Source organism: Rhipicephalus sanguineus, chromosome 3, assembly GCF_013339695.2.
Source record: "Rhipicephalus sanguineus isolate Rsan-2018 chromosome 3, BIME_Rsan_1.4, whole genome shotgun sequence".
Lineage (NCBI taxonomy): Eukaryota > Metazoa > Arthropoda > Arachnida > Ixodida > Ixodidae > Rhipicephalus > Rhipicephalus sanguineus.
Window position 1 is genome coordinate 57,802,517 of NC_051178.1, and position 27,880 is coordinate 57,830,396.

Here is a 27,880-nt window from a genome sequence, read left to right on the forward strand (position 1 = left end):
CGAAGCCGTTGCGTACCGTTCGATGTTCTGCCACACGACCACTCATTTTTGACACGTCGCTGTGAACAGGCGACAGAAACCACTCCCTGAGAACGGGAGCACACCAAAATTTCGACGCGTAAAAAATTTATATCTCGAACGTGGCTTTTTTTTTTGCCACTCACAAATGGATCAAAGTGCGCTCCGTTGCAAGGAAGAACTCATTAAATGGGGTATTTCATGAGTAGCTTTCCACATAAATCTCGTAACGTGTAGCAATGTTGTGAATGAGAAATCTCACATAGCATAGTTAGTTTCTCACGGGTTCTACTCTCTGCGGAAGTTACAGCGATCGCAACGCAATCTTTCGAAAACTGAAGATCAAGAAAAAAGCTTTTGCTAAAGCGGCATCGCCCCCAAAGAAAATTGCTTATGTTGCCTTGTTGTCTTCGAAAACTGCTTAGCTGTGTCCGGCACTGGAAAACTTCTCTGATGTGAGAGAGAGAAGACATGACTAATAGGACGAGGACGAAGTAAAAAAACGCCAGGCCTGCGCTGAAACCGCAGCACAGTCACAGCGAAAGCTGGAAGAGCGGGGTTTCTAGAGCCCGTTGTAAGCTCTCTTGGGGCTACAATACAAGTACACTAGAAGGTACCCACTACACCATAAATCACAATTTTTGTGAAGTTGGGAAGCACCTACAAAGCCATTATTCATCATTCTGCCGAGAAGCGAGGCACTAGCTACACGTCTGTAAGGCATTATGTGCACTTTGTTGACGCGACGACTGATGACGATGAAGAATTATGGCTCAGCCCTTTGTAATGGGTTGGAAGCTTTAAACGGCCCACGAGTCATGTTTTTGCATTGGTTGACGCCCGGTCGCTATTTCCCTCTCTCGTCATGCTGTATAACATACGTTGACGTGGGAGAGAGACGGGGGGGGGGGCGAAGAACTTTACTGAGACCCCGAGGAAATGGATCATGCGCTTATGGGCTTCCTTGGCAACCAATACAAGTGCACTTGCGAGGAACCCACTACGGTCTAAATCATTGTAATTTTACTGAGACCCCGAAGAAATAGATCATGCCTTTATGGGCTTCCTTGGCAACCAATAGAAGTGCACTTGCGAGGAATCCACTACGCTCTAAATCATTGTAATTTTACTGAGACCCCGAGGAAATGGATCATGCGCTTATGGGCTTCCTTGGCAACCAATACAAGTGCACTTGCGAGGAACCCACTACGCTATAAATCACTGTAATTTTACTGACACCACGAGGAAATGGATCATGCGCCTATGGGCTTCCTTGGCAACCAATACAAGTGCACTTGCGAGGAACCCACTACGCTATAAGTCATTGTAATTTTTGAGAAGTAGGGCAGCAGGCACTGTGCCATTTTTCGTCATTCTACGGAGAGCCGTGGTACCTGCTAAACGCATGTAAGGCATTATGTGCACTTTGTTGATGTTGTGCCTGATGACGATGAAGAATTATGGCAGACCCTTTGTAATGGCTTGGAAGCATACAACAACCTACTCGTTGCGCAATTCGCATTGCGTGACGCCTGGTTACAGAATTCGCGTTGTGCGACGCTTGGTGCTTATTTTACTATTCTACCACGCTATATTGCATATGCTGATGTGGTTCCATCCCCACATGAAGCCTGTATAGGACCCTTTTGCAAAGCAGTTACAAGCACCGGCATGGCTCAGAGGTTGAATACTGGGCTCCCACGCAGAGGACTCTGGTTCGAACCTCGTTCCATCCTGGAATTTAATTCTTTTTTCGTTTTTTTTCTTATTTCGAGCGATACTGGTTACGGAAAGCGGCGGTGGCGGCGGCGGCGGCGGACAACTACGGTGCCAAAAACGGCCGGTGAAATGATCTCATAACAGCTTTCGCTGTAAAAAATCGCCAGGCCTGCGCAGAAAGCGCAGCACAGTCACAGTGAAAGCTCGAAGAGCGGCATTTCTAGAGCCCGTTGAAAACTCTCTTGGGGCTACTAATACAAGTACACTAGCAAGGTACCCACTACGCCATATATCACAATATTTGTGAAGTTGGGAAGCACCTGCAACGCCATTATTCGTCATTGTGCGCAGAAGCGAGGTTCCAGCTACCCATATGTAAGGCATTATGTGAACTTTGTTTACGTGATGACTGACGACGATGAAGAATTGTGCCTCATCTCTTTGTAATGGGTTGGTAGCTTTAAACGGCTCACCAGTTACGTAGTTCGCTTTGTGTGACGCCCGGTCGCTATTTCACTCTCCCACCATGCAATAAACATACGTTGACGTGAGAAAGAGAGACAGAGAGAGGGGGGAATAACTTTATTGAGACCCTGAGGAAATTGATGATGGGCTTATGGGCTTCCTTAGTAACCAATGCAAGTGCACTTGCGAGGAATCCACTACACTATAAATCATCATAATTTCTGTGAAGTAGGGAAGCAGCCACTATGCCGTTTTGCGTCATTCAACGGAGAGCCGTGGTACCCGCTAAAAACATGTAAAGCATTATGCGCACTTTGTTGGTGTTGTGCCTGATGACGATGAAGAATTATCGCAGAGCCCCTTGTAATGGGTTGGAAGCATCCAACAGCCACTCATTGCGCAATTCGCATTGTGTGACGCCTGGTTACAGAATTCGTATTGTGTGGTGCGTGGTTGTTATTTCACTCTTCTACGACCCTAAATTACGTATGTTAGTGTGCTTCCTGCGCGACATGAGGCCTGTATAGGGTCTTTTTGCAAGGCAGTTCCAAGCACCGGCATGGCTCTGAGGTGTAACACTGGGCTCCGACGCTGAGGGCCCAGGTTCGAACCCCATTCCATCCTGGAAGTTTTTTCTTATTTCGTTTTTTTTTCTTATTTCGAGCGATAGTGGTTACGGACACCGGCGGCGGCGGACAGCTATGGCACCAAAAACGGCCGTTGAAATGATCTCATAACAGCTTTCGCTGTAATAACAACCACACAACGCAAATTCTGTAACCACGCGTCACACAATGCGAATTGCGCAACGAGTGGGCTGTTGGATGCTTCCAACGCATTACAAGGGGCTCTGCGATAATTCTTCATCGTCATCAGGCACAACACCTACAAAGTGCGCATGATTCTTTACATGTTTTTAGCGGGTACCACGGCTCTCCGTTGAATGACGAAAAACGGCATATTGGCTGCTTCCCTACTTCACAGTAATTATGATGATTTATAGTGTGGTGTGTTCCTCGCAAGTGCACTTGCATTGGCTGCCAAGGACGCATATAAGCCCATCATCCATTTCCTCAGGGTCTCAATAAAGTTCTTCCCCCCTCTCTCTGTCTCTTTCTCACGTCAGCGTATGTTATATTGCATGGTGGGAGAGTGAAATAGCGACCGGGCGTCACACAAAGCGAATTACGTAACTGGTGAGCCGTTTAAAGCTTCCAACCTATTACAAAGACATGAGCCACAATTCTTCATCGTCCTCAGTCATCACGTAAACAAAGTGCACATAATGCCTTACATATGGGTAGCTGGAACCTCGCTTCTGCGCACAGTGACGAATAATGGCGTTGCAGATGCTTCCCAACTTCACAAATATTGTGATATATGGCGTAGTGGGTACCTTGCTAGTGTTCTTGTATTAGTAGCCCCAAGAGAGTTTACAACGGGCTCTAGAAATGCCGCTCTTCGAGCTTTCCCTGTGACTGTGCTGAGCTTTCTGCGCAGGCCTGGCGATTTTTTTATATTTGGCGCAGCTCGACAGGATGTGGATAGAAGTAAGAGTTGGCACTACTGCTACGGGACAACCGTACGTCACGTCCTACAAACTGAAGACGAGCAACAAGTCGAACTCCAGGAGTCAGCGACGTCCCCAAGCCTGCTGCAGTTCATCGCAAGCAAGGCGAATGTTAACGAGGCGGACCTCATCAGCCGAGGTATGTGGAAAATCAATATCAAAATGTCCGACTATGAAAAGCACTTCAGGCAGGTAACCAGTGACGAACCGTTTTCAACTAGCACAAACCAGCACATTGCGGTGCTTATGGAGTAGAAGTTGCAAGTGCAGGCATTACAAACTGAGCAACTGAGACACTACGCACTAACAGCGCTCCCAGAAATGATTTAGTCAAGCCGGACATGTTCGATAGGACGTGCTCGTCAGCAACAACTTGGCTAAAATTCTTCGAGTACGCTTGTGAGAAGAATAGGTGGACGACGTCACAAGACAAAGTGCAGAATTAGAGGTTGTTCGTCATTCACAATTCCAAGAAGTGGTACGAGCTCCGAATATTAGACCATCAGGACGATTCATGGGATCAGTGGAGAGCAAGTTTCATCTCGGCTTTTGACCAAAACCCTGTCGACCGGTGGGACAGGGCTGTATTTTTCAAGCAACGTTCAGGATCACTAATTGATTACTTCTATGAGAAGGGACGGCTATTGCAGTTAGCAGATCCTGAGCTGCCTGAATCATCTATTGCACCTTTAGTCATCCATGGTATGACGACGGCATGTCGCAAGCAAGTGCAACTAAGATCGCCTATGACAGTTGAAGACTTATTGGGATGTCTTAAGGACGTTTGCCATGAGACGTCTGGACACGCTGCACAGCATAATTGGACCCATTCAGTGAGAGTTCTTGCAGATAATGCAGCGCCAGCAGTGACAACAGCCTCAAGAAGTACCGCTGTATACTATCGGCCTAGTAACGGATACCCCCAGGAGACAAAAACTAATCAACGTGGCTGTACAGCCCCACCAATGTAACCAAAATGAGGCTGTCTACTTGATTCGGTCAAATGTTTAACAAAGTGCACTGATTATAAATGGTAGAAAACTAAATGCATTAGTTGACACAGGAGCTTCAGTAAGCCAGATCAATGAAATCATGGCGAAGCCAGAGGAGATGCGACGAGGTAAAACGATAACAGTTAAGAGCTATGATGGATCATCTCGTACACTGCATACCTGGACAAGAGCTAACGTACATTTGGCTTAGGAAGACTTCACGATAGACGCACTGGTCATGCGTGATGTCGAATTTTCGTTTATACTCTCAAGACCTGACGTGAAGGAGCTAAGGATGAACATTTCTTGTAAAGATGAAGTTGCTCTGGATTCCATGGTTTCATCTCTTCCCGACACCGACGCAGATGAGAACTGTCAAGTGCGCTCGTGATGTATAGACAGTTTTTCCGGAGCTTGTATGCTTGGACGCATATCCACCTGCAGCTTTCGTACCCGAAGTACCTTTCGAACTTCGTGACACGACTATTGTGCAAAAAGGCGCCTATAGGATATCCCATGAAAACAAGACATGGCTGAAGCAAGAACGGCAACAAATGCTAAACGCTGGAATCATAAGGCCATCGATGTTACCGTTTGCGTCGCCTATAACTATTGTCCCTAAAGAAATGGTTCACTGCGACTTTGCGCCGATTACCGACAAGTCAACACCCAAACAAAGCTATATCCATACCCTATGCCCTTTGTTCACGACACAGTAACGACACCGGAGGCTGCAAAAAGTTCTCCCGAATCGACTTGTGCAAAGGTAACTGGCAGGTACCTCTCCAGGAAGAATCGAACAAGTACACGGCATTTATAACGCCATTTGGTATATAGGAATACAACCGCCTGCCACTCGGTTGGAAGAATTCGGGCGCTTGGTTTAAGCGAATGATGAACACTGCACTTAAAGAGTTCATAGCAGACTTCTGCAATGTTTACGTCGATTTTGCCATCATTTATTCTCGTGCGGAGGAAGCGCATTGTTCCCACTTGTGTCCGGTACTTGAGGCACTGAGGAACTCACACCTGAAAATAAACAAGAACAAAAGTGAATTCTTCCAGAGAAAAGTGGTGTTTCTTGGCAGAGTCCTCGACGTCTCCACAAAGACTACAAAGGAGCAGTCCGTCCAACGCATCAAGGAGATGCAGAAACATTGCGATGTCCATTCACTGCGCGTCTTCCTAGGGCTAGCCGGACATTTTAGGGCATTGATAAAAGATTTTGCAGCAATATCCAGGTGACTTCGAAACTAAATCAAAAGGAAGTCCCTTTCGTGTGGAGCGATGAGTGGGATCGTGCATATCAAGAACTGGTGCGTGCCATATCTTCAGACCCAATCCTCATATTACCCGATTTCGCCAAACCATTCGAGCTCTGCACCGATGCGTCCAATTACGGAGCAGGAGCAGTGTTATACCAACGAGACATAACCGAAGACCGAAGCCAGGAGTCGAAGGTCATCGGTTATTATTCCCACATCTTTTCAAGAGCTGAAGTAAACTACAAGACCACGGAAAAGGAGGCCTTAGCAGTGGTACTGGCGTTGCGGCACTTCAGTATTTATTTGGAAGGCCGTCAGTTTAAACTTTTCAGAGGCAATCAAGCATTGACGTACCTTCTGAGCCTCACACAACCGAAGGGCAGAGTAGCAAGGTGGATCAGCGAAATTCAGCAGTTCACGTTTGATGTTAGCCACAGACCTGGTGACAAACTACCTGACGCGGACGCCTTATCAAGATTGCACATAGCACAAACGAATGACTATCAAGAGGCGCACGTTGCAAGTGTATGAGAAGGCACCGAAGATTTAGAACTGATGAACGGAAAGTTTGTTGTGCCTCAAAGCTGCATATAAAAATATTGAGGCTCTATCACAACAGTCGACACTCAGGTGTCCATGACGGCTTTGGCGGACGTACTGGAAAATTCAGAAAAGTGTTGCTTGGAAGGACATGAAGGCAGATGTAGAAAATTACGTAAGAACCTGTTATCAATGCCAGACGATGAAAGCGAAGTTCCGCCCCGAAGGAAACCAGATGGTGATTCCTTCATATTCAGATGGGCCATTTGAAGTTGTCCAACTAGATTTTGCTGAGCTCAAAAGAACGGAGAGGGTGTACGCCAAACTCAGTCCTTCCTAGTGGCTGTTGACCAGTGCACACGTATAGCTGCGGCCAAACCCCGAAGAGAAGACGCGAACAGTGTCATTTCATTAATGGAAAGACAGGCAATTAGGCACACCAAGGTAATTGTATCTGATAATGGACCTGCATTCCGCAGTGAGAGGCTCCGACGGTAAGCAGATGAAAAAGGTATCACTTTAAGATTCGCTCCACCGTACCACCCCGAAGGAAATGCTCTCGCGGAACGCCTCATCCATGATTTGGAGACTTTTATTTCCATATACGATGACTTCTGCGGAGGATGGAAGTGTGCCCTTGAGGCAGCGGTGAGGCATCAGAATCAATCTCACACTGCTGGACTTGGCTGTAGCCCTCAGTTTGCTGCCTTTCAGAAGACGACGTGGCTGCCAGCAGATTACGAAGTTGGCATAGTGGGGAAGGTTCATATTCCTGAAAGCAGGAAGACGATCGAGGAAACCAACAAATATAAAAGTTCAATGAAGAAGTACTACGACTTGCGCCATGCAACTGGCATGCCCAATATACCACCCGGAGACATGGTACTAGTGCGGAAAGGTCTTGATCATTCGAAGAATGCATTTACAGGTCCTTATATCGTCTTCGAAACGGTGAAACAACGAGGTATACTGACAAAACCTTTTAGATTCAACCATGCATAATTAAGCCACCTCCGAAAATCAATGCGCTATTTCATGTCATCAGCATTGAGTTCAACAGCTGAATGTTTGTGACAGCATTGTCTATTACCTTAAAGACTGACGCAGGTAAACGACCGTGCATGGATGTACAGGAAGCATAGTCAAGATCAGATATTATCGCAAAGACCTACATGGACATTAAACAAACAATAAAGGCAAACATGAAGTTGCCGTGTACTTTGGAAATAGCCCAGCCACGGTGGTTTAGTGGTTATGGTACTCGATTGCTGACCCGAAGGTCGCGGGATCAAATCCCGGCCGCGGCGGCTGCATTTTCGATGGAGGCGAAAATGTTTGAGGCCCGTGTACTTAGATTTAGGTGCACGTTAAAGCACCCCAGGTGGTCAAAATTTCCGGAGCCCTCCACTACGGCGTCTCTCATAATCATATTGTGGTTTTGGGACGTTAAACCCCAAATATTATTATTAGTAGTACTTTGGAAATACTATTCGAGAAAGCTTGTGGCGCTTGTTTCGTGCCGAGCAAATGGTTACTTTGTGATAAAGTCACATTTTAGTTTTCCACATATTCTTATCGCAATTCAAACTACCCACCTCCTAGAAGGGGCTCCTGACGTATCATTCGCCATCCGTTCCGATAGCGTGCGCTACGCCAGCGCTTTCCGTTCTCTGGCAACATTGCAGCTGCACCGGAAACGCACACTAGGATACTTCCTGCCAGGCATTTTGCTGGCTGCTGCTTCTTGCGTTCTGTTGCCTTGTTTTCGACAGTGCCAACGGTCGCACCACGTGTGTGTCTTTTGAAGCTGTTCTTTGAGCCTCTGTTTACGCTGCGGGTGCGCGGGGCCGGCAAAATACGACACGGTAGACCACTGTGAACCATGATATCTGTGCGCATAGCCATCACTCTTGGGATCCTCCTCAGACTAAAAATGCATCCCCTCCGAGGATTCGGGCGGAAGGCGCCTGGTGACTCAGTGGGCTACAGTGCATGCCAAAAGAATTATACGTTGCCCTTCCTGTTGCCACGCGCACTCCATTTTTCTATTTTTATGTTACCGACCCATTACGCGTGTAACCACTGCCTTGTACAAACCGCGCCATCATCATTGGGAATTTTCTTGATTATTTTAGAACCTTTCGATAAGATTACGCGCACAACGTGAACATTATAGTTTATTCTGGAACTGACGCGGCCACCAGCGATAACGCTGGAATCTTCGACACCGCATGCATAAATGCCAACACGCTTTACCTCTTGGTAGATTCTCGATGGCCGCCGATTGTTGTCGCCGCTGTCAGTGTAGAGCGTGAATTGCCTGTGCCTAGACTTTTAATTTTCCGGACACAAGTTAGCGAAAATAAAGAGTTTCATATTTCCCAGTCTTGCTGCAGCCTTCTTCACCTTCACAATCACGAGATACTATTATTAAGCTCATACTATTTTGAAACGTTGAAACCATTTTTTAGTCTTCCATTTGCTTTACCTGGGCATGTAACGTCATGGATGAAATAAGAAATGCACAAGTAAAACTTTATAGCCCTTTGATGCACTGCTGTGGCGCTTTTGTAATGGGTAGTTGGAGAAGTCGTGATTAATTACACTGAGGACCTGCTATTTTCATCGGGCTTAGTGCTAGAATGTCCCACCGGTGGCGCGAATCGCTCCTTACATTTACCTGAATTTCTCGTCTACTAAAGCGCCGCTGAACATAATATTCACGTCTAAGAGGTTCTCCATTATTCACCATGCACTCTAAGGTAAAATGCTCCTTGCCTATAGTGTTCCTTTATTGAAATAAAACTGAATTACGGAAACCGAAACCACTTGTCTGTTCCGATTTTCGCCGTCACCGCTATGTCAGCGAGAGTGGTTTGGAAAACTATAGTGTGATCGTAGGCACTCTCCTTAACACGAAAGTGTATTGTGTTTTATGCCGGGGTCCACCAAGTACATCTGCTACGGATATGACACTGATAAAATGGACGCCAATGGGTAAGAAAGAAAAAACCAAGAAAGAGATCCGCCGCTGCGAATCGAACCCACGACCTTGCGGCTGCGACAGTAAGCGCCAGACTCTCAAGCGACTAAGCTACCTTGGCATATGCTGGGCACTTCACGAACGCACACACATTATCTTTCACACATTATTTCTTGCATGGTGCTCTCTGTTGGCGGTGCAGGTATAGGCAGAGCGGAGCGGGGTGGTGCTGCCGTCTGTGAGAGGTGAAAATAAGTAGTGCGTCGCGCTCGACACTTGCTAGCGCTTACTCCGAGATTGCGCGCGATCTCGGAGGTCATGGATAGAGGGTCTCGATACCAGCGAAGGACACTGGCCGCGCTGGCGTCGCCGAGGCAAGACGCAGTTACGTTCTTTGCCTTTCGCTTCGTGTTAGCGTGCGCCGGCTCATCGGAGTAGTGCAGCTTCTACATGCACCAACGGGATTTCTCCGCCACCGACTGCTTCGGTTGCGAGAGCACCGACTAACAAAACTGCTGCAATACGCATTGCAGAAAGGACATGATTTCGACGGGCGAATGTGGTGCTTCGGTGGAGCGAGACAAAGGCCAGCGGGACGCACGCGTTTGCGCCTCAAACTACGAACCTCAGCCTCCAGTGTTCCTGAAGCGCAGTGTGGTAGTGTATGAACGAGCATAGGCGTCGATTACCTATTACTAGAAAGCGCAAACCGTGTCGTTTCTCTCCTTAATTGACGTCGTTTTGAAGAAGTGCATATAGGGTACCAGTGTTGATTATGAGTAGAGCTCCGTGTTTTCGGTGTTTATGTTGCTTGAAAATCGGTGGGTGTTTATCGGAGTTGATATTTTTGGCGGAAATTCGGCGTTTATCGGAGTTTATTTTTCGTTAATCCCCAAATCTCCGAAATTCGGAGATTTGCATTATTCTTGAAAACCCAAAATCACATAAATTCATATCCGAATACTATAACATCAAAACACACGAAGCACATTTTATTTACAGAAGGTTTGAATCCACAAAAACATATACACACAAGCGAAATACTTCAACACAAGACACCTATACTTGTGCGTACAACAACCCCATGCTTAAAGCTTATCGTAAAACATGCAAGCATACTTTGCGAGATTGCTGTCAGTGATCGAAGCGCGCTCCTTTCGATTGACGACTCTCAGCTTTGAAATTGCCCTTTCAACGTTAGCACTAGAAACAGGAAATTCCAGAAGATGCAGCGCGCAGCGAGAAAGCACAGGCCACTGGAAAATGTGAAGTCTCCAAAACGACAGGGGTTCAACAATGTTACATATTTCATAGCACTGATAGTTCGCAAAATCACTCCGGAGCTGGCTCATGCCATCAGTTTCAAGGAGCAGTAATTGAAAAATAGGCGTACAGGTTTCGAACGCACAGGGCAGCTCATGCTTCACATTTGGATTCACAATTTGAACAGAGTACCGAAACGATTGTTTGGTGTACTGTAGTTGATCGCACAGGTTCCTCTCAGATGTCTGTCTCCACTTTTCGGCGACAGCGGCGTAGTATCCGTGAAAGTCTGCGACAGTCGTTAAGCTGTCAGTCTCGTCAAGGAGGTCCGACAGACATGCGACATCTGATGTGAAGATCTCGGATGAATGACGCCATTGACTGATGAGTGCGCGCAAACGAACCCCCATTATGGGATAAACTTTGTGTACCAGGGTACTCTCTGCCTCAATTTCCTTGATGAGTGAGAGCACGGCACACGAGTCGTGCACAGCTTCAGGTGATGAAATAAGACTCTATTGAGCTTCCCACACTTCGTTCCCTTGACGAAGTCAAGGGAACGTTGTCCAAAATGTTGTCCAAAATGTCTTATAGAACTTGATAAAAAGAGAACTACCTCGACGGACATACGGTTTTCAGTGACTTGATGGACATGGTCATGGCCACGCACACAAGGCCAAACTTACGGCGCAGCTCCCGCGACGACTTCAACAAGGCAGAAAAGTGCACAACGAAATCGTGGACTACCTTAAACAAGCTCACCCTGATTCCATCCACCAGAGCATTGTTGAGTAGGTGACACGTGTCTTTGAAGTGAGGCGCCTTGAATTCGGGGTTGGAGAGTTGCAAGTCCTTGTGAAGCTTCTGCATGTAGGAAGCTGAGTCGGAGCACAGTACAGCTACATCGCCTAATACAGCTACGCACGGTAAACTTTAAATCGGTCAAACCATAAGATGTATGAATAAGCGCTTAGAACTTGCCCTTTCGTTAAAGAACGGAACCAGGTCATATTGGCCCTTGAAATCGGAGTTTATCGGATAAATCCGAATTGTTAAATATCATACCGGCGAACGTTTATCGCATTTTTTCGGATAAAATCGAAAACACGGAGATCTAATTATGAGCTTGTTGATGGCATCTTTACGCGAGATTCACGTTTCGCTGTGTCCAAGTATATGTTCCCACCTTCAGTTACCACAATGGTTTAATCATGATCACGTGCGTAGTCGTCGCGATTGGAGACATGCCACTAGGCGTCAACATGGGTGCATCCACGTCAAACGGTGCTACAGCTGCCAAACACGAATATATATTGTACAAGCTCTCGCATATCACTCACAATAAGCACTACTGCTGTAAAGACACGTTTCACTTTCGTGTTATACCGATTCCTATGACGGAGGAATCAGCCATGTTTTTTCAACATTTCTGTTCTATGCATCTCCTTAGCGCGTGTTTCTCAGCTTCGCAAAAATATGGACTCTGCATCTTAAATGCTGACACAGTCATGCGGAATCGTAGCACGACATCAAGGCGCGATCGGTGTGTGATCCTGTAGAATATTCCGTCGCTTTTATTTTGCTTTGCGAATATACTAACGCTCAAAACTATCCTTAACACGAAAATTTGCTAAGAGAGACATGGAGAGAAGTATGGAAGGAAGAGAAATTAACAAGGATGGAGCCCAGTTGGCCTCCCTCTACTGAGAAACGGGGAAGTGGAAGGAAAGTGCAAGGGTTTTGTATATTTCGCCAAAAGCCCTTGGGCTTTTGATTAATTTTGATAGCTTTGTAGGCATAACGATGTCACCTTACTAATATGTAGTGCTATAATTAATACTTTCAAGCTGGGCACCATTTAAAACCAGGTGTTCTATAGGTACCACCTGGTTGTCTACATGAGGGCCTGCTTTGTGATCGTGTTATTACCTTACCTGATCGGTGAGTGCGCTTTACTGCGCATTATTTATTTCTCTGTATTCTTAAGCTGTGATCACTCTATGGTTCGTTGTGCCACAGGCTGTACACATACTCAAGCGTAGGCAGTCCTAATCCCATTTATTGATTCATTACGTTGGAACTCCTCCAAACGTTGAAAGTGTTCAGCAACCATAATCGTGCGGTTAAAGAGGTCGGCGTTTCATGACGTAGTGGATATCATATGTGCCTACAACGCGATGCATGTCAGAGCTCCCAATTTCTTGTGAAACAGAGTGATAAACGTATGGAACCTACTTAGAATACGGACCTAACGACTTCGATTCCCATGTTCTTCTACTAACGAGAATTTAATACTATTGTTTTTGGCTTTGCCATTCACCGTTTCCACGTTGGGCGTCAGTCTGAGCTTTTGCGGGTATGGTGGGCAGTGCTGACGCAGTAATGTTGTGAGCACCTCATAGGTCGTCGCAAGCAACTGTCTATGATGGATTATATCAGCCAGTAAAAAAACCCGTAGCGCCTCTCAAGAGTGTAAGAAATCCTTTCTAGACGTTCTCTGTCGTGTATGTGTCAATTATGATAATGAAATACATGCATAAATTTTATCAACATATTTTCTGCAGAAAGTGATAGAGGAGGAAAATGATCAGAATATGAGCCTCCTGAAAGCTTCCTGAGAAGCGAGAATGGTTGCCGTTGAGCATATCGACTGAGCCATGACACTAGAATTGGTAGCGCGTTCTTGCGGGCTCGTCGGTTCATTACGTCAGTGAGGTTAGGACTGCGCGAAAAAACGAGGACAGGCTATTTAGTATTTTTTCATAAAGTTCGATAGCCTACTCTGAGCATCATAACTTTAATAATGATACTTTGTTTAAACAAAATAGTGCCTCAATGCTCAGAAAAAACGATATGCCGCCATTCGATATCTGTAAACTTGTCTTACCTTGTTTCGCACAGTACATAGTGGTGCCCCTAAATGAAAAGTAACACAAAAAACAAATAAAAATGTAATATAGCAAAAATGTTTTTGGACAATATTAGAACAGTAGCAGCGAAACACCAAGGCAAAAGTATGATGCATGAAAAGAAATGTTACATTTACACGCTAGGATGAGCTTTACGCATGCAATATATAGATTATGCATACAGCGACATCGTATGGTTTGTTTTTAACACGAAAGTGTTTTATGCCGGGGTCCACCAAGACTTCAGTGACGTATTTCCGTCACGGAAATGACGTAGAAAAAATATACACGATCAGATGGCAAAGAAAAAAAAAGTTCCGTCAGTGGGCATCGAACCCACGATCGCACGGTCACCAACAACAGATGCCGGGCACGCTATCCACTGCGCCGCGGTCACAGACTCTAGAGGCTTTGCAAACGCGTCTTTTATATCTACCACTCTCCCGGTCGGCGGGGTGGTGTTGCCCTCTGGGAGCAGTAAAATAAATTCGTCATTACTGTGGCCTCCGCAATTAGCCCCTGCACCGCGTCACACGTCCCTCCCATTCGGCGTGTTTCCAATTGAACTTCAATTTTGTCAATGCCTTAACACATCGCGAGGTGGCGACCTTAGCCAAGCGGCGAAAAAGCGTCGGCCTCGCTCATAGCTTTGCGACGCGCACATGCCTTACCTGGCTGTTACACCGCGTTCCCCGCTCACGCGCTCGCCCCTAGAAAAATCGCGGCCGGGCTACCGGGGCGGCACGACGCGCTTTGCGTTTCCCTCTAGTCCGGCCGTGGTGTTCAATCACATTTTAACATGCCGCGGGATGGCGACCAAGTTCTGCGTCCAATATGCGACGCTCTCCTGGCTATCACACCTCGTTCTCTGATTACGCTTTCACCGCTAACTACTACAGCTGCAACAAGGGTTTGTTTTATCATTTGGCAGGGACGTTAGTCGTCGGGATGAAGATGTACCACCAATCATCAAAGTGGGCACATCCACGTTAAATGGTGCTATAGCTGCCAGACATCAATATACATTGTGCAAACTCTCTTATATCAATGTACAGTAAACATTCAGTTACTTCTGTAAGGGCACGCTTTAGTTTCGTGTTATTCCGATTCCTATGATGGAGAGATCAACCATGTTTTCTTGTTAGCCGCACTCTCACGGCGGCGTTCTGTATTTTTAGAACAAGACAGGAAGAGGTGCTGTTTCACTTATTCCCACCGACATTTTTTATTCAAGCGAATGTGCTTCAGAAGCCTAGGTGTCGTGAATAGCATGCGCCATCATGATCCTAATTGTTTGTGCAGCCACATTGGAGCGGGCGTGTGCCAAGCCTACGCTAAGTGCCCACTTGGCAGATCACCACAGTGGTCACGTAACTGGTCATCACGATGCCATTATTTACCAGCTTGGTCACGAGGATCCACATAGAGGAGGTAAGCAAGTGAATGTGATGAATAATTACGAATGACTTTTTTCAGAGAATATATACGTAATAGGCAACACACTTAGACAAAAAAGAGTGACAGAGGAAGTTAAATCCTACTTTTAGACGCGATAGGAAAAACACCGTTTACGTTACTAAGGGCTGCTCTTTGATGGGTAGTCCCATCCACAAGGCGGTCTTATGTGTATGTATCCGATGGAAGAATCAATTGGTGTCTGTATAATTGTTCCACGTAGTTGGGAATCGGGTAAGTGTGCTTCTAGAAGCGAGCTAGCTGCTGTGAATAGCATGCACAATTATGACGCTCTTAAACTTTATTCTCGCAGCCTTGTTGCACCTGGCGTCTATCCACGGCCACGATGTTCACGGCAATGGCCACGAAGCGGGTAAGCGTCTCTGCATTGTTCAACGCAAGCTAGCGGAATTGATATCATGCCTGTCAAGTCACACTGTTTTGATCGCAATCTGAGCTGTAAGGGAAAGGACGAAGGCTCGTAAATCAATAAGAAATTCTGGCACTTGCTAGCCATTAAATTTTGGTCACAACTCTACTTAAGCTATTTCATTCGTTTCATGCACAGTATACACATGATATACCACACGTCCAACATTAAAAACTAAACTTTCTAGATTAAAGTTATCCGCTCGGTTTTGTCAGTGCAGAGTAACAACGTCCCTACATAAAACACAGTATTCAGCTGGAGTTTGCGAGCACTGGACATTTTCGAATAGTTTTAATATCAGCTCAGTCGTACAAAGCAATAGCCACTCTTCCTAATTATGAATGTTTTTCGTATAGTTAAATATATATTTCTAAATTTCAACCGCAACAGAATCGACTCAAGATTGGTCGAAACTACTATAAACTACGTTTCAGCGCACATGCCATAGCGACGAAACATAATATTTGGCAAGTACTGCACCCTAGCAACACAAGAAGGTGGAAGCCTGGCAGCACTCATGTAAGACAAATAGCCGCACTGAGCAAGTACATTCATCAGGCGCGTAAGCATTTATATGCCGACTGGACGAGAAAATTCTACGTCCATCGCTATGTCACGTGCGAGGATCATTTCCATAAAGAAAGGAATTAATAAAACGTAAGGAACCTTACCGCCCACGCTCCGAAAGCAAGTGGCTTACTCACACAGGCTTGCAGAATATAAATATATCTGAACTATATAAAGACGTTGCGCCCGCGGTGACATACAACTATAGAAAGAGAACGCTTTAGCAATCTCCGAATTTCGTGGCTGTAGAATAAAAGCCATCTACAAGGCAAGATGTAGAGCCGATATAGAGGATTTTACACGTCAGCAAAGTTTATGCTTTGCGAACATGTAATTGAATCTGGCGTTTCCGTGGCCGCGCGATGCATACGCGCTGACGGGGCAATTCGAGAGCACGTAGGTTGATCAAGGAAGGAGGTTTAAACTTTCTTGTTTCAGACGCTGACGAACAGTGGTAGGAATATACAAGGCGCCATCAACATGTTACACGAAAACAACGTCCTAGCAAAAACGTAACCTAAAATTGTACTTTGCCCCGCCATGGTGGTCTAGTGGTTATGGCGCTCGACTGCTGACCCGAAGGTCGCGGGATTGAATCCCGGCCGCGGCGGCTGCATTTTGGATGGAGGAGAAAATGTTTGAGGCCCGTGTACTTAGATTTGGGTGCACGTTAAAGAACCCCAGGTGGTCGAAATTTCCGGAGCCCTCCACTACGGCGTCTCCCATAATCATATCGTGGTGTTGGGACGTTAATAATAATAATATATTATTAAAGTTGTACTTTAGGCTTACGCATCATTTCGACAACTCCAAAAGGGCAAACTGCGTGGGCTTTGAACGCTTCAGGCAAGGACGCTGCCTTTATATGTCTTTTTGAAAGGTGCGCAGGCTTTATCAAAGCACCCACTACGCCTCTGTAACGCAGTACGTGCACCTAGATGGCTGCGATCGTTGTTGATGCTGTAAGTTATAGGATAAAGATGAATATGTTGACACGAATAATGTCAATTATGGCGGAATAACGTAAATGGATTTGAAACTCCTTACCACTCATTCGTGACGCATTTCACACGCTCTGACGCCTGGTAAGATTCTCCTCTTCTATTTGGCAATATTACGTCTGTTATCGTGCCTCTCCACCCGACATAATAACTGTATACGATCTTTCTTCCAAAGGAGCTTCGAGAACTGGCTTGGCTCTGCGATGGAACACATGACGGTCACGCAGAGTGCCTTGGTTTGATTATGGCTCGAACTTTGTCCCTAAGGTTGCACTTGTGAAGTCGCGTGCATTTCTGTACCGCACGCCACGTCATTGAAGGCCATCGTCGGATGAGGCACTTAAGGCTTAGAAGGTGCAGCAGACCACAATACTATCAATGTCAAATTTGCACACTCGCTTGTGGGAATCACTTTATGATAATGTCAAAAGTTATGGTAAATCTTTGTAAAATATTTAACATTCCATTCTATTCAATTGACTTGTGCGTAGCACCGCTTGGTTGCTATTCGATTGGGTACAAAGATTAGCTACTCGCATAACCCTAGTAACGAGTAACGAAAATTCTATGGAGAGAAGTATGCAGGCTGCGCAAAGCTACAATCACTGCCATCTGGAGCGCGAAAAGAACACCTCCTTGCCCCACTTGGCTATACCCATAACTCAAGAGTTTATGCAGGAAAATATTGCTGATATCTTAATTTCCGAAGCGTACAGTTAAAGCTTTCTAACAAGCAAGTCGTTCGTAATTTTTTTTCTCTAACGGTACTACGACTTCTAATAGATTTTCTTTGTATGTGTTCAGAAAAAAACTTGGAGGACGCTTGAACTTTGCCTTGAAGAGTAGAACGCGATAGCGTAGTCGGACCCCGTGCGCATGGCCTTCTGAATTGCTGGCCTCGCTTCTGTTCTTGGTGCATGCCTCAACCATGCCTTAAGAAAACGAACTACTGTGCGCGTACATTGGCCGTTTCAAACTATCCTAGGGTGCTATCCTAGACCAACGTTACTAGAACAAACTCAGTTTCAAAGCTCCGTATCTCCGCCAGCGGAGGAGGGTGTTCCGAACGGCGGTCGCGAGAACTAGCGGCGCTGCAGTTCCGTCTTGCGCCACTATCGGCGCGTCGTCTGCTGCCACGACATAACGCTGCGGTCCGCCGCGCGGTTGCTCGCGGCAACTGCGCGGCAACTTTCTTATTGTACTAGTTAGGTGGATACTTAGGTGGATATGCATAAGGTCGTCTGTATGCACTGGCCCGCGTGCGTTGTTCATTGATTGGCTAAGAATCGATGTTCGGTTTATATTGCCACGCCCACTTGTTTTATTTTGATGTATTCGGGTTTGACCAGCAAGAACGGTTATCAACGCTCGACGCTGTCCGCGAAGCAGTGTTCGAGAAGCTTCGCGATTGTAGTACATCATTTTGGTAAGATTGCGCGTCGCACGTGAATGTTCCAGCTTTTCCGAGAGATAACGCCGCCACCAGCGATATCGCTGGAAAGTTCGATAGCGCCTGTATAAAAGCCGACGCGCTTGACCGCTTGTCAGTTGATCGACGGTCGACGCGCTGTTCGCCGCTATCAGTGTACTGCTGTAGTTTGACTTTCAGTTTCCCAGCCACAAGTTCAACCAAATAAAGAGTCTTATCTCGGACCTGCTGACTGCTGCCTTCGTCGACGTCACGACCCTTTGACAATATTTGAGCTGTGTACATTGCGCTTAACTTCCAAGCATGGGAGTTTCTACGCGAATGAGCGTTTTCAGCGTAATTTTTATAACTACCACCACAATTTTAGCCGCTGCCGTCTTATCTAGACCAAGAACAATCCAACACGTTTGTAAAAGTCTTTACAGTGTACAAAGAAGCGTACTTACTCGAGATACAAAAACGTTCTAGAAAAACAGTACTCATGTTGTCTACAATTTATTGAAAAAAACTTTCTCGAAAAACATCACCAATGCTTTGCAATGTTTACAAGACACGTTTTTGCGACGGTTAAAGGGATACTGACCCAAAATCGGAAAAGTTTACGAGAACTCGGTAAATGAAATCTCAGTGTGCGATTACATCGAACAGATGTCGTCTCTGAGCAATTTTTTCAGCGGATAGTTGTATTTTAGGTGTCTCATCTTTCTACGTCGCATCCTTCTACGGTGCCTTAAACAATTCGTACAGATCGGCCGTGATGTGAGTACTCTGTCGCTAGAAGAGTCGTCAGTATTCAACTTCAGCTTTTCAACTTCACCAAGCAGATGTTCCATGCCCGCAGCACTTCTTCCACTGTACGACAGCCGTTTGCGTTTCCTGCTGTAGCCGTTCACTACGCAGTTAAACTGCTCGTCAACTACAATTATCTTTTGCACAAGTAAGTCTCCGTTCCCGAAGCAAAGTGTGGGATTGGACTAGTTGGTATTCCATCATTAAACTGCTCAGCGCAAAAAAAAAATGACACGGTACAAATAGAAAAGACGAGGACCAGTCTTTTCTATGTGTACCGTGTCAAAATTTTGCGCTGAGCAGCCCTGTTCCCGAGCCGGCTAGTGTAAAATATTCCACACATCTTGTTCGATACCTCGTCGTAAAATCTCTCGAAAATCCACTGCTTTGAAGGCATAGCGACAGCTGACAACTGATCGAATGTCAGTGTGATGCAACTCTCAGTCTCGGTAGCGTATATAGGTAATCGCCTACCTTTCGTTTTGCTGTTCTATTTCTGGCCGCTCCTCCAAACTGGGCACTGGGCTTTCGCAGGACGCCGTGCGTTTTGGGGAGGATTTGCGCCTAAACCCTGAACATTTTGGCTTTGAAATGTGGGGTGGAAGTGCTGGGAACAAGCGCGGCACGGCACCGGGCGCGAGTTCCCACTTTCCACGTGGGATCAAAACTGCTTGTCCCGCAACGACACGACGATAGTGCTTTACAACGTCGTCACTCACAAAATGAACGTCACAGACCTTGCATTTCGCAGTAAGCTTTCTATCTTTGCGATGCAAAGCTTGAATGGCGTAGGGTCTTTTGGAGTTCCGAAGAAGTGTCGTGAAGCGGAGTCGTCGTTGCGGTAGCCGCTCTTGCAGGCCGGCGCAAAGCAAGTCGTCATACCGCACTGTGAATCTGTTCGCCCTCGTTACGCTTCGTACATCATGCACGTGTCTTCGAACAAGACGCTAAGTCTGGTCAAGAACAGCCGCAAAAATGACGAGCGAAGAAAGCGCAGACGACGCTGTAACCCACGTGCGCTCGTACATCGGCGTCGCCGATCACAAGCGCCAGCCGCGGGAGCTAGACGTGACTGCAGCGCCACTAGTTCTCACGACCGCCACGTGGACCGCCTCTCCGGCGGAGCTTTTAAACTGAGTTTGTTCTAGTAACGTTGTCCTAGACACTGTCGAATTCCGTCATCTTGTCAAATTTCGTAATGGCGGCACTTTAAGCATAGGCGTGCGCAGAGGGGGGCAGGGAGGCCTAGTCACCTAAGAAGAGGGGGGCGCAGTCTGTCCCATACATTGACCTAATAGGGAGGGTGAGCGCCGCGATGAACCTCCCCCCCCCCTGAAACGGAACCCTGCGCACGCCTATGCCAATCAGACTTGTCCAATGGCGGAATTCGACAACATGGCGAAATTTGACAATGCCCAGAATAGGAACCCTAGAATGCCTACTAAAAATACAGTTGTTGAGTGCCCAGTACGATATAATTCTTCCTTTTGCGAATCAGCGAAGGGCCCACCACGCGTCCGTAAGGCAACACGTGAACCTACGCTGCTGCTCACTTTGTAGATACTTTGCAGCTGACGATGATAAATATGTCTGAGTGCTTTGTAATTGGTGAGCTTTTAAAACACCTGTTCCTTGCGCAATTCACATGTTTTGACGCCTGGCGCGATTCAACGTTTCTGGAACGCAATATTACATGCGTTAAAGATACTCCTTCCACTACATGACACTCATGTAGTGTTTTTGTTTTCAGAGCAGTTTCAATTAATGGCGTGGCTATGTGGTAGAGCACCCGCTTGCCATGCAGATGGCCTCGGTTTGATTCTCACGCGAACCGAATACTTTTTATTATTTATTTCATTGGCATCTTTATCAATTTTGCGGTCACGGACAAGATGACGATTTTTCGCTCACAACCAACGACGCCGACATCGACGCCGCCACCGACTCCGGAATTTCTGCGAAACGAGCTCTTTAACGCTATCGCGTTAAAAAACTGACTGCCTACTTCTCGTTTTTCTTTGGTCAGTTACACATTTCTTAAACGAATCAGTTTTTTTTTTTTTTCAATTTACCTCGTCAAGGGGGCTGAATCGATAACTATGGCGAGCTATGTAGTTTTCACAGGCATTGAAGAATAGCTATAGTAGGCAAGTGTGGCAAAATAAAAAAAAAAATTCAGGTAGCTTCTCACTAGTGGTGCCAAGCCTGAAGGAAGTGCCGAGCTGGGCCGCCTTGTCTCTCTTTATTTTTCTCTTCCTTTCTTCCTCTTTTTTTTTAAATAAATATATATAAGGAGAGGTTGGTGCCAATGCGTGGCGCCGGCTACTCCTCTTGCGCAAATGGTTGTCGTCGCGAAGTAGAAAATAAACACAAGGCTATGCAAAGGCACATAGTACAGCACTCACGCACTCAGACCAAGTTCTTCAATAGAATATTTTGTCCACTCAACGCAAAAGTCGACAAAACACAAGTATTCACACGATTGAAATGTCCACACAAAACATAATAGTTCACTAAAATGTTGCCATAACCGATCATGTCTCTTGGGAGTTGTCTCTTAAATGCCGCAGTGTAACTGCAGCAATGATGTTTTCACAAAGAATTCTCTGCTGAAACGAAAACTGCAAGAATATGTTGTCGAAGGATACCGGTTAACAATAACGCGAAATAATTTTATCAGATTTAGTGCCTTTGTGATATTTCTGATTCTTCCAAAAATTTCACTACTGCGCGAGTAGCAATGTTTTGAGAATTTCCTGTTGGCCATGGGCCCACGTTTTTTGCTCTTGATCAGGCCCGTTTATCCAAAGAATTTAATTTTTGCAAAAGTTTCTTTCGAGGAACATCATAATTTTTACAGTGTAGAAGAAGGTGCTCTATGTCTTCAGCTTCTCCACATGAGCATGTAGCACTGTCAGGTTTTCTTATCCTGTACAGCAATGTCTTTTTATAGGCCGTGCCAAGCCGAAGCCTATGAATGACTCCTTCTACGGATCGGCGAACCGTTATCGGAATAACAAATTCTACGCTCGATCAGTGCTACATAACTGAGAGTTCTATGCACCGTTTGCGAACCAAGTTTCCTAACACAATCGACTGTACAGCTTATTCAGTATACATCGCGTATCACTCATAGCTAGACGTAGAGGTAGTAGTGATAAATCATTCTCCTTATGTGCTGCACGTGCCATGAGAACATCTGTGTCGTTTCCTATGATTTCACGGTGACTTTGGACCCACTGGAATATTATGCTGTGGGTTAATTCTCTTGCCATGGCGCCTGTTTTCTGTATTTCGTATGCCAGAAAGCTAACTTTGTTTCCTAAGCTGATTCCTTTTGAACAGATTAATGAGACTTGTGAGTCGAAGAGAACTACCCAGCAAAGAGGACCTGGCTGACGACATACGAAACGTAACGCACAGAGAATTGCATCCAGTTCTGCCATTGTGGATGAAGTAGAGTAGCTGAGCTGAAAAGCTTTTTTTCTCTTTTTAATGCGATAGCGTTAAAAAGCTCGTATCGCAGAAATGCCGCCGTCGGCGCCGGCGTCGATGTCGGCGCCGTTGGTTGTGAGCGAAAAATGATCATCTTGTCCGTGACCGAAAAATCGAGAAAGCTGCAAATAAAATAAAAAACGCCAGGCCTGCGCTGAAATCGCAGCACAGTCACAGCGAAAGCTGAAAGAGCGGCGTTTCTAGAGCCCGTTGTAAGCTCTCTTGGGGCTACATATACTAGTACACTACAAAGGTACCCACTACGCCATAAATCACAATTTTTGTGAAGTTGGGAAGCACCTACTAAGCCATTATTCGTCATTCTGCGGAGAAGCGAGGCACCAGCTACACGTCTGTAAGGCATTATGTGCACTTTGTTGGCGCGACGACTGATGACGATGAAGAATAATGGCTCAGCCCTCTGTAATGGGTTGGAAGCTTTAAACAGCCCATTAGTTATGTAATTTGCATTGGGTGACGCCTGGTCGCTATTTCCCTCTCCCGTCATGCTATAACATACGTTGACGTGGGAGAGAGACGGAGGAGGGGGCGAAGAACTTTACTGAGACCCCGAGGAAATGGATCATGCGCTTGTGGGCTTCCTTGGCAACCAATACAAGTGCACTCGCGAGGAACCCACTACGCTATAAATCATTGTAATTTTTGAGAAGTAGGCCAGCAGGCACTGTGCCATTTTTCGTCATTCTACGGAGAGGCGTGGTACCTGCTAAACGCATGTAAGGCATTATGCGCACTTTGTTGATGCTGTGCCTCATGACGACGAAGAATTATGGCAGAGCCCTTTGTAATGGGTTGGAAGCATTCAACAACCTACTCGCTGTGCAATTCGCATTGCGTGACGCCTGGTTACAGAATTCGCGTTGTGAGACGCTTGGTGCTTATTTTACTCTTCTACCACGCTATATTGCATATGCTAATGTGGTTCCTTCCTGACATGAAGCCTGTATAGCACCTTTTTGCAAAGCAGTTTCAAGCACCGGCATGGCTCAGAGGTTGAATACTGGGCTCCCACGCAGAGGGCCCAGGTTCGAACCTCGTTCCAGCCTGGAATGTTTTTCTTATTTCGTTTTTTTTTTCTTATTTCGAGCGATACTGGTTACGGACACCGGCGGCGGCGGCGGACAACTACGGCGCCAAAAACGGCCGGTGAAATGATCTCATAACAGCTTTCGCTGTAATAATAAAACGTTGAGTACGACTGAGAATCGAACCCAGGCCGCCTGCATGGCAAGCAGGTGTTCTACCACACAGCCACGCCTCTGCTCGGAGCTGCACTGAAATTAACTTTGATGCTTCCCAAAAATACACGTCCTGTATACAGGTGTCACAGAACGAGATGTAATATCGCAGTAATATTGCGTGGTACAAGCGTACATTGCCATCGGGCGTCACACCATGTCAACATCCTAACGACTTGGTGGTTTAAAGACAGCCACCCATTACAAAAGGCACACACATTACTGCGCGTATTTCCTTAAGACCACGTAGTGGGTGCATCGCAACTTCGAAATAGTTGCTCGCGCATAATTGCTCCTGGTTTAAAGCATGCCACCCATTACATAAGGTACACACCTTAGTGCGCGCATTCTCTTAAACACTCGTAGTGTTCGAAGTGCGCACTAGGGGCAGGATATCGCTATCGCGTTCAACTCTTAAAGGCGAAGCTTAAGTGTCCCCCACTTTTCTTTCGTTTTTCCTCTTCTCTATTTTTCTATCTCTTTTGTGTCTGTTTATTTGTAGTTCTTTCCTTCTCTCTTTCTCCCCTTTATTTTCGTCTTTCTCGCCCTTTCTTTCTCTTTCTTTCGTGTCTCTCTCTCTGTCTCTGAATATTCCGCTTGCTCTTTCTTTCTATCTCTTTCTCTCATTTTTCTCTTTCTATCTTGCTCTCTGTTTTCTCTCTCTTTTTGGTATCTGTTTCTTTCTATTTCTTTCTGTCTTCATACATTTCTTTCTCCGCATTTCTATCTTTTTCTGCCTTTCTTCCCCTTCTTTCTCTCGGTTTCTGTCTTTCTCTTTCTTTCTCTGTCTCTGTACACGTTCTCTCGCCCGTCAGAGGTATTGCACCCCACGCCGGACAAATCGACGCACGTATTATGGGAGCGAAGCAGAAGATGAAGAAGAGGATGAGGAGGAAGAAGAGGGCGCGTACCGGTTCATGATGATGATAACTTTTGTGCACGACTAACGGAGTGTCTCCGAGCTTAAACAGCTCAGCTGGTAATAATCCATCTGGTGATTTCGGCAAATTCTATGCGTTTAGGGGTTTAAAACTTCTTCGTAGCATCTCCCAATTAGAAGTTCCAATAGAAAGCTGTGGGCACATTAGTCCTTATTGGTATCTTCCTTCAGACAAAAAAAGCAACTTAGCACTTTTATTGCGGTAGCAATCATATGGACAGTCTCGGCTGGTTTTTGCCGCCGCCGTCATCCACCGCATATATATATATATATATATATAAAAGTCCCAAAGAAATATAATTCACAAAAATGCTTCCGAAGCGCGGAATCGAACTAGCGACCTCTCTCTCCGCAGCGCGTGGCGCTAACGACGACGCCACAAAGCGCAGATGCTTCAGGTAGCTAACGGCGAGCGTTATATACACACCCTTTACCGCTGGCAGGACTAAGAGACGGCAGGCGCTTATAAGCGTTTCTTCATTAGCAGCGAGATGGCGCGAGGAGCGCAACGGGCGCATTTAAATGTGGTCGGCCAGCTCGCTCGCTTCTAACATTTGCGCAGGGAAAACATTGCCCTTCCGCTGTCTGCTCGCGCGGTATTTGCGGCCTGGGGGCAAACATTTTTGCAGCGTAGCAGCGCGTCCATCACGGGCCGCTTTGCTTGTTATCGCATTCATTGCTTCGCCCTTGCGGCGAAACTGTGACTTTTTCTAAATGTTCTATCAACAAACCTATTCAGATGTGCTCTTTCCATATTGAAAATGTGTTGGCCGGCTTATAGGCGACGACTTCAATTCGTTTACATTTTTCATTCGGTCATGCAGTGTACTCATATCGTCATTGTTTTTTGTTGTATGCATTACTCATTCAATCAGTAAGGAAGTCATGCTACTGTAAATGAAGAACGTTTTATAATGCTTGACTATTCTATTCAGAAAACAAACTCTGTACCTTTAGGTGCTATGAAGTTTCATAATATGGTGTTCAATATCCCTGCTGTGCATCCTCTCCATACGACGGTTTTGACTAAAACTGCATTAGTGTACACGTGAATTAATTGCCGTGTGGTTATCCTGCCGACGTAGCACGTCAGCAGGATAACCGGTGGTCATTAAGGGTAACTGACTGGATTTCAAGAGATGGCACACGCGTGAGGGAGCGACAGAAAATTAGGTGGGTAGATGAGATTAAGAAGTTTGTAGCTATAACCTGGCAGCAGAAAGCGCAGGAGCGGGTTGATTCGCGGAACATGGGAGAGGCCTTTGCCCTGCAGTGGGCGTTAACAGGCTGATGATGATGCTGATGATGATGAATTAATTGCAGTGTTTTCGTCGCCTTCAAAGATAAGCATGCCGTTTCGCAGTAGTAAATAATTAGTAAATAATTTTGTCAGGCAAATTCGCTTTGACTCTACTCCTGAGCGCTCTTTGACATGCCGCACATTTTTCGCAGCACATTGTGACTCGACTTTGACAGTGACACGTCGTTTGGCTTCCGGAAGTGCTATTTACTAGATTGGTCTACAATATTTCTTCTTTTCATCGTCTGTGCAACTTTCAAAGCTCTCTCTAGCAAAAATAACTGCAAAAAAGCATGTTAATTCCAGGGGCACTCAAAGCCTGTCTAGCATCCCTTTATCCCTTTATTGTTTTTTCCACTTATAGCCACATAAATTTCAGCATGGTTCATGTAGGAGCATCGCGTTGTGCGATTTTGACGCGAAGAGTGCGCTTCAGATCGTCATTAAGTTAAGTCAAAATAAATTGGAAGAAACCTTGATCTACTCCATCAAAAGCACCTGTCACATATGTACAGTACTAAGGCATTCAAACGCGACATAAAATTTTTGAGTATAATGAATGGTATGCGCAATTGCTCGAGATAACCACATCATGTAGCGACCAGTCTGATCTTCAAAGCTTGGCTCTGATGTACGCGTTCGAGTCGAAATTGCGCTGGTACCACCCTAACTGAAGATGGTGGAAACAAAAGTATGTCCGTTACTTAGCGTTAAACTGTCCTGTTTCAATACATGAGTATTGTACGTCCGAACACACGCAGCCCTTCGCCATCAACAGGCAGAGGTTTGATCTAGCTGAGTTATAGGTAATGTTCTTTCTGTTGTACTTGGCTGATTTCTACGTCTTTGAGATGAATAATGTAAGGGAATGATAAATAACTTCAAAAAGCTGAACTTCCGAGAAGATATGGACAGACAGCAAATGTGTAAGTTCCCGTAGGGAGTTAGATTGAGTGAAGAAATTAATGACTTCGGAGGGATAAAAAGGAATCAGCTCACACAAGATGGAGTTAATGAGATATCATTCGGAGAGGATTTCTTCCTGCAGTGGCATGCCGATATAAACTGAGAACGATGATGATGACGTAGATATCAATTCAAACTTTTATATGCGATCCACACCACTGAATCATTTTTATTTTATACTCCATCTCTTCCATCCCGCACGATATCCCTCAGACTGCCCCTACTGTGCAGCGACGTCCACATTGTATCACTGTACCCCGGAATGTCCACGCCCACTGAGCTACCCCCCGATTCCTTCACCCTCACACTCCTCCTGGGAGACTATACGCTGATCAGCTGAGAGCCGCAGGGGCAGCGTCGATTGAGCCAGCGGGCACTTGGAGTGGCGCGAGCCATTTCTAGGCTCCACCCCACGAGGGGTGGAGCGCATCGCTGTTTTCCTTGAAAAAATAAAAATCTATCTCCTCTCCTCCACAAGGCACATTTAAGAAGAGTTAAATTTCAATAGTCTGCAAAGAAAGAAAT

The 27,880-nt window shown here is 45.9% G+C and overlaps 1 protein-coding gene across 1 annotated transcript in view; it reads left to right on the forward strand.

Moving 5' to 3' along the window:
* Nucleotides 1-27,880, forward strand: part of LOC119386652 (uncharacterized) — a 68,581-nt gene that overhangs the window by 13,997 nt on the left and 26,704 nt on the right. The window contains exons 2-4 of the mRNA XM_049413206.1: nucleotides 12,695-12,756; nucleotides 15,027-15,155; nucleotides 15,493-15,552. Coding sequence (XP_049269163.1) covers nucleotides 12,714-12,756; nucleotides 15,027-15,155; nucleotides 15,493-15,552 — 232 coding nt within the window. The 5' untranslated portion in view covers nucleotides 12,695-12,713. The remainder of the gene's footprint in view (nucleotides 1-12,694; nucleotides 12,757-15,026; nucleotides 15,156-15,492; nucleotides 15,553-27,880) is intronic.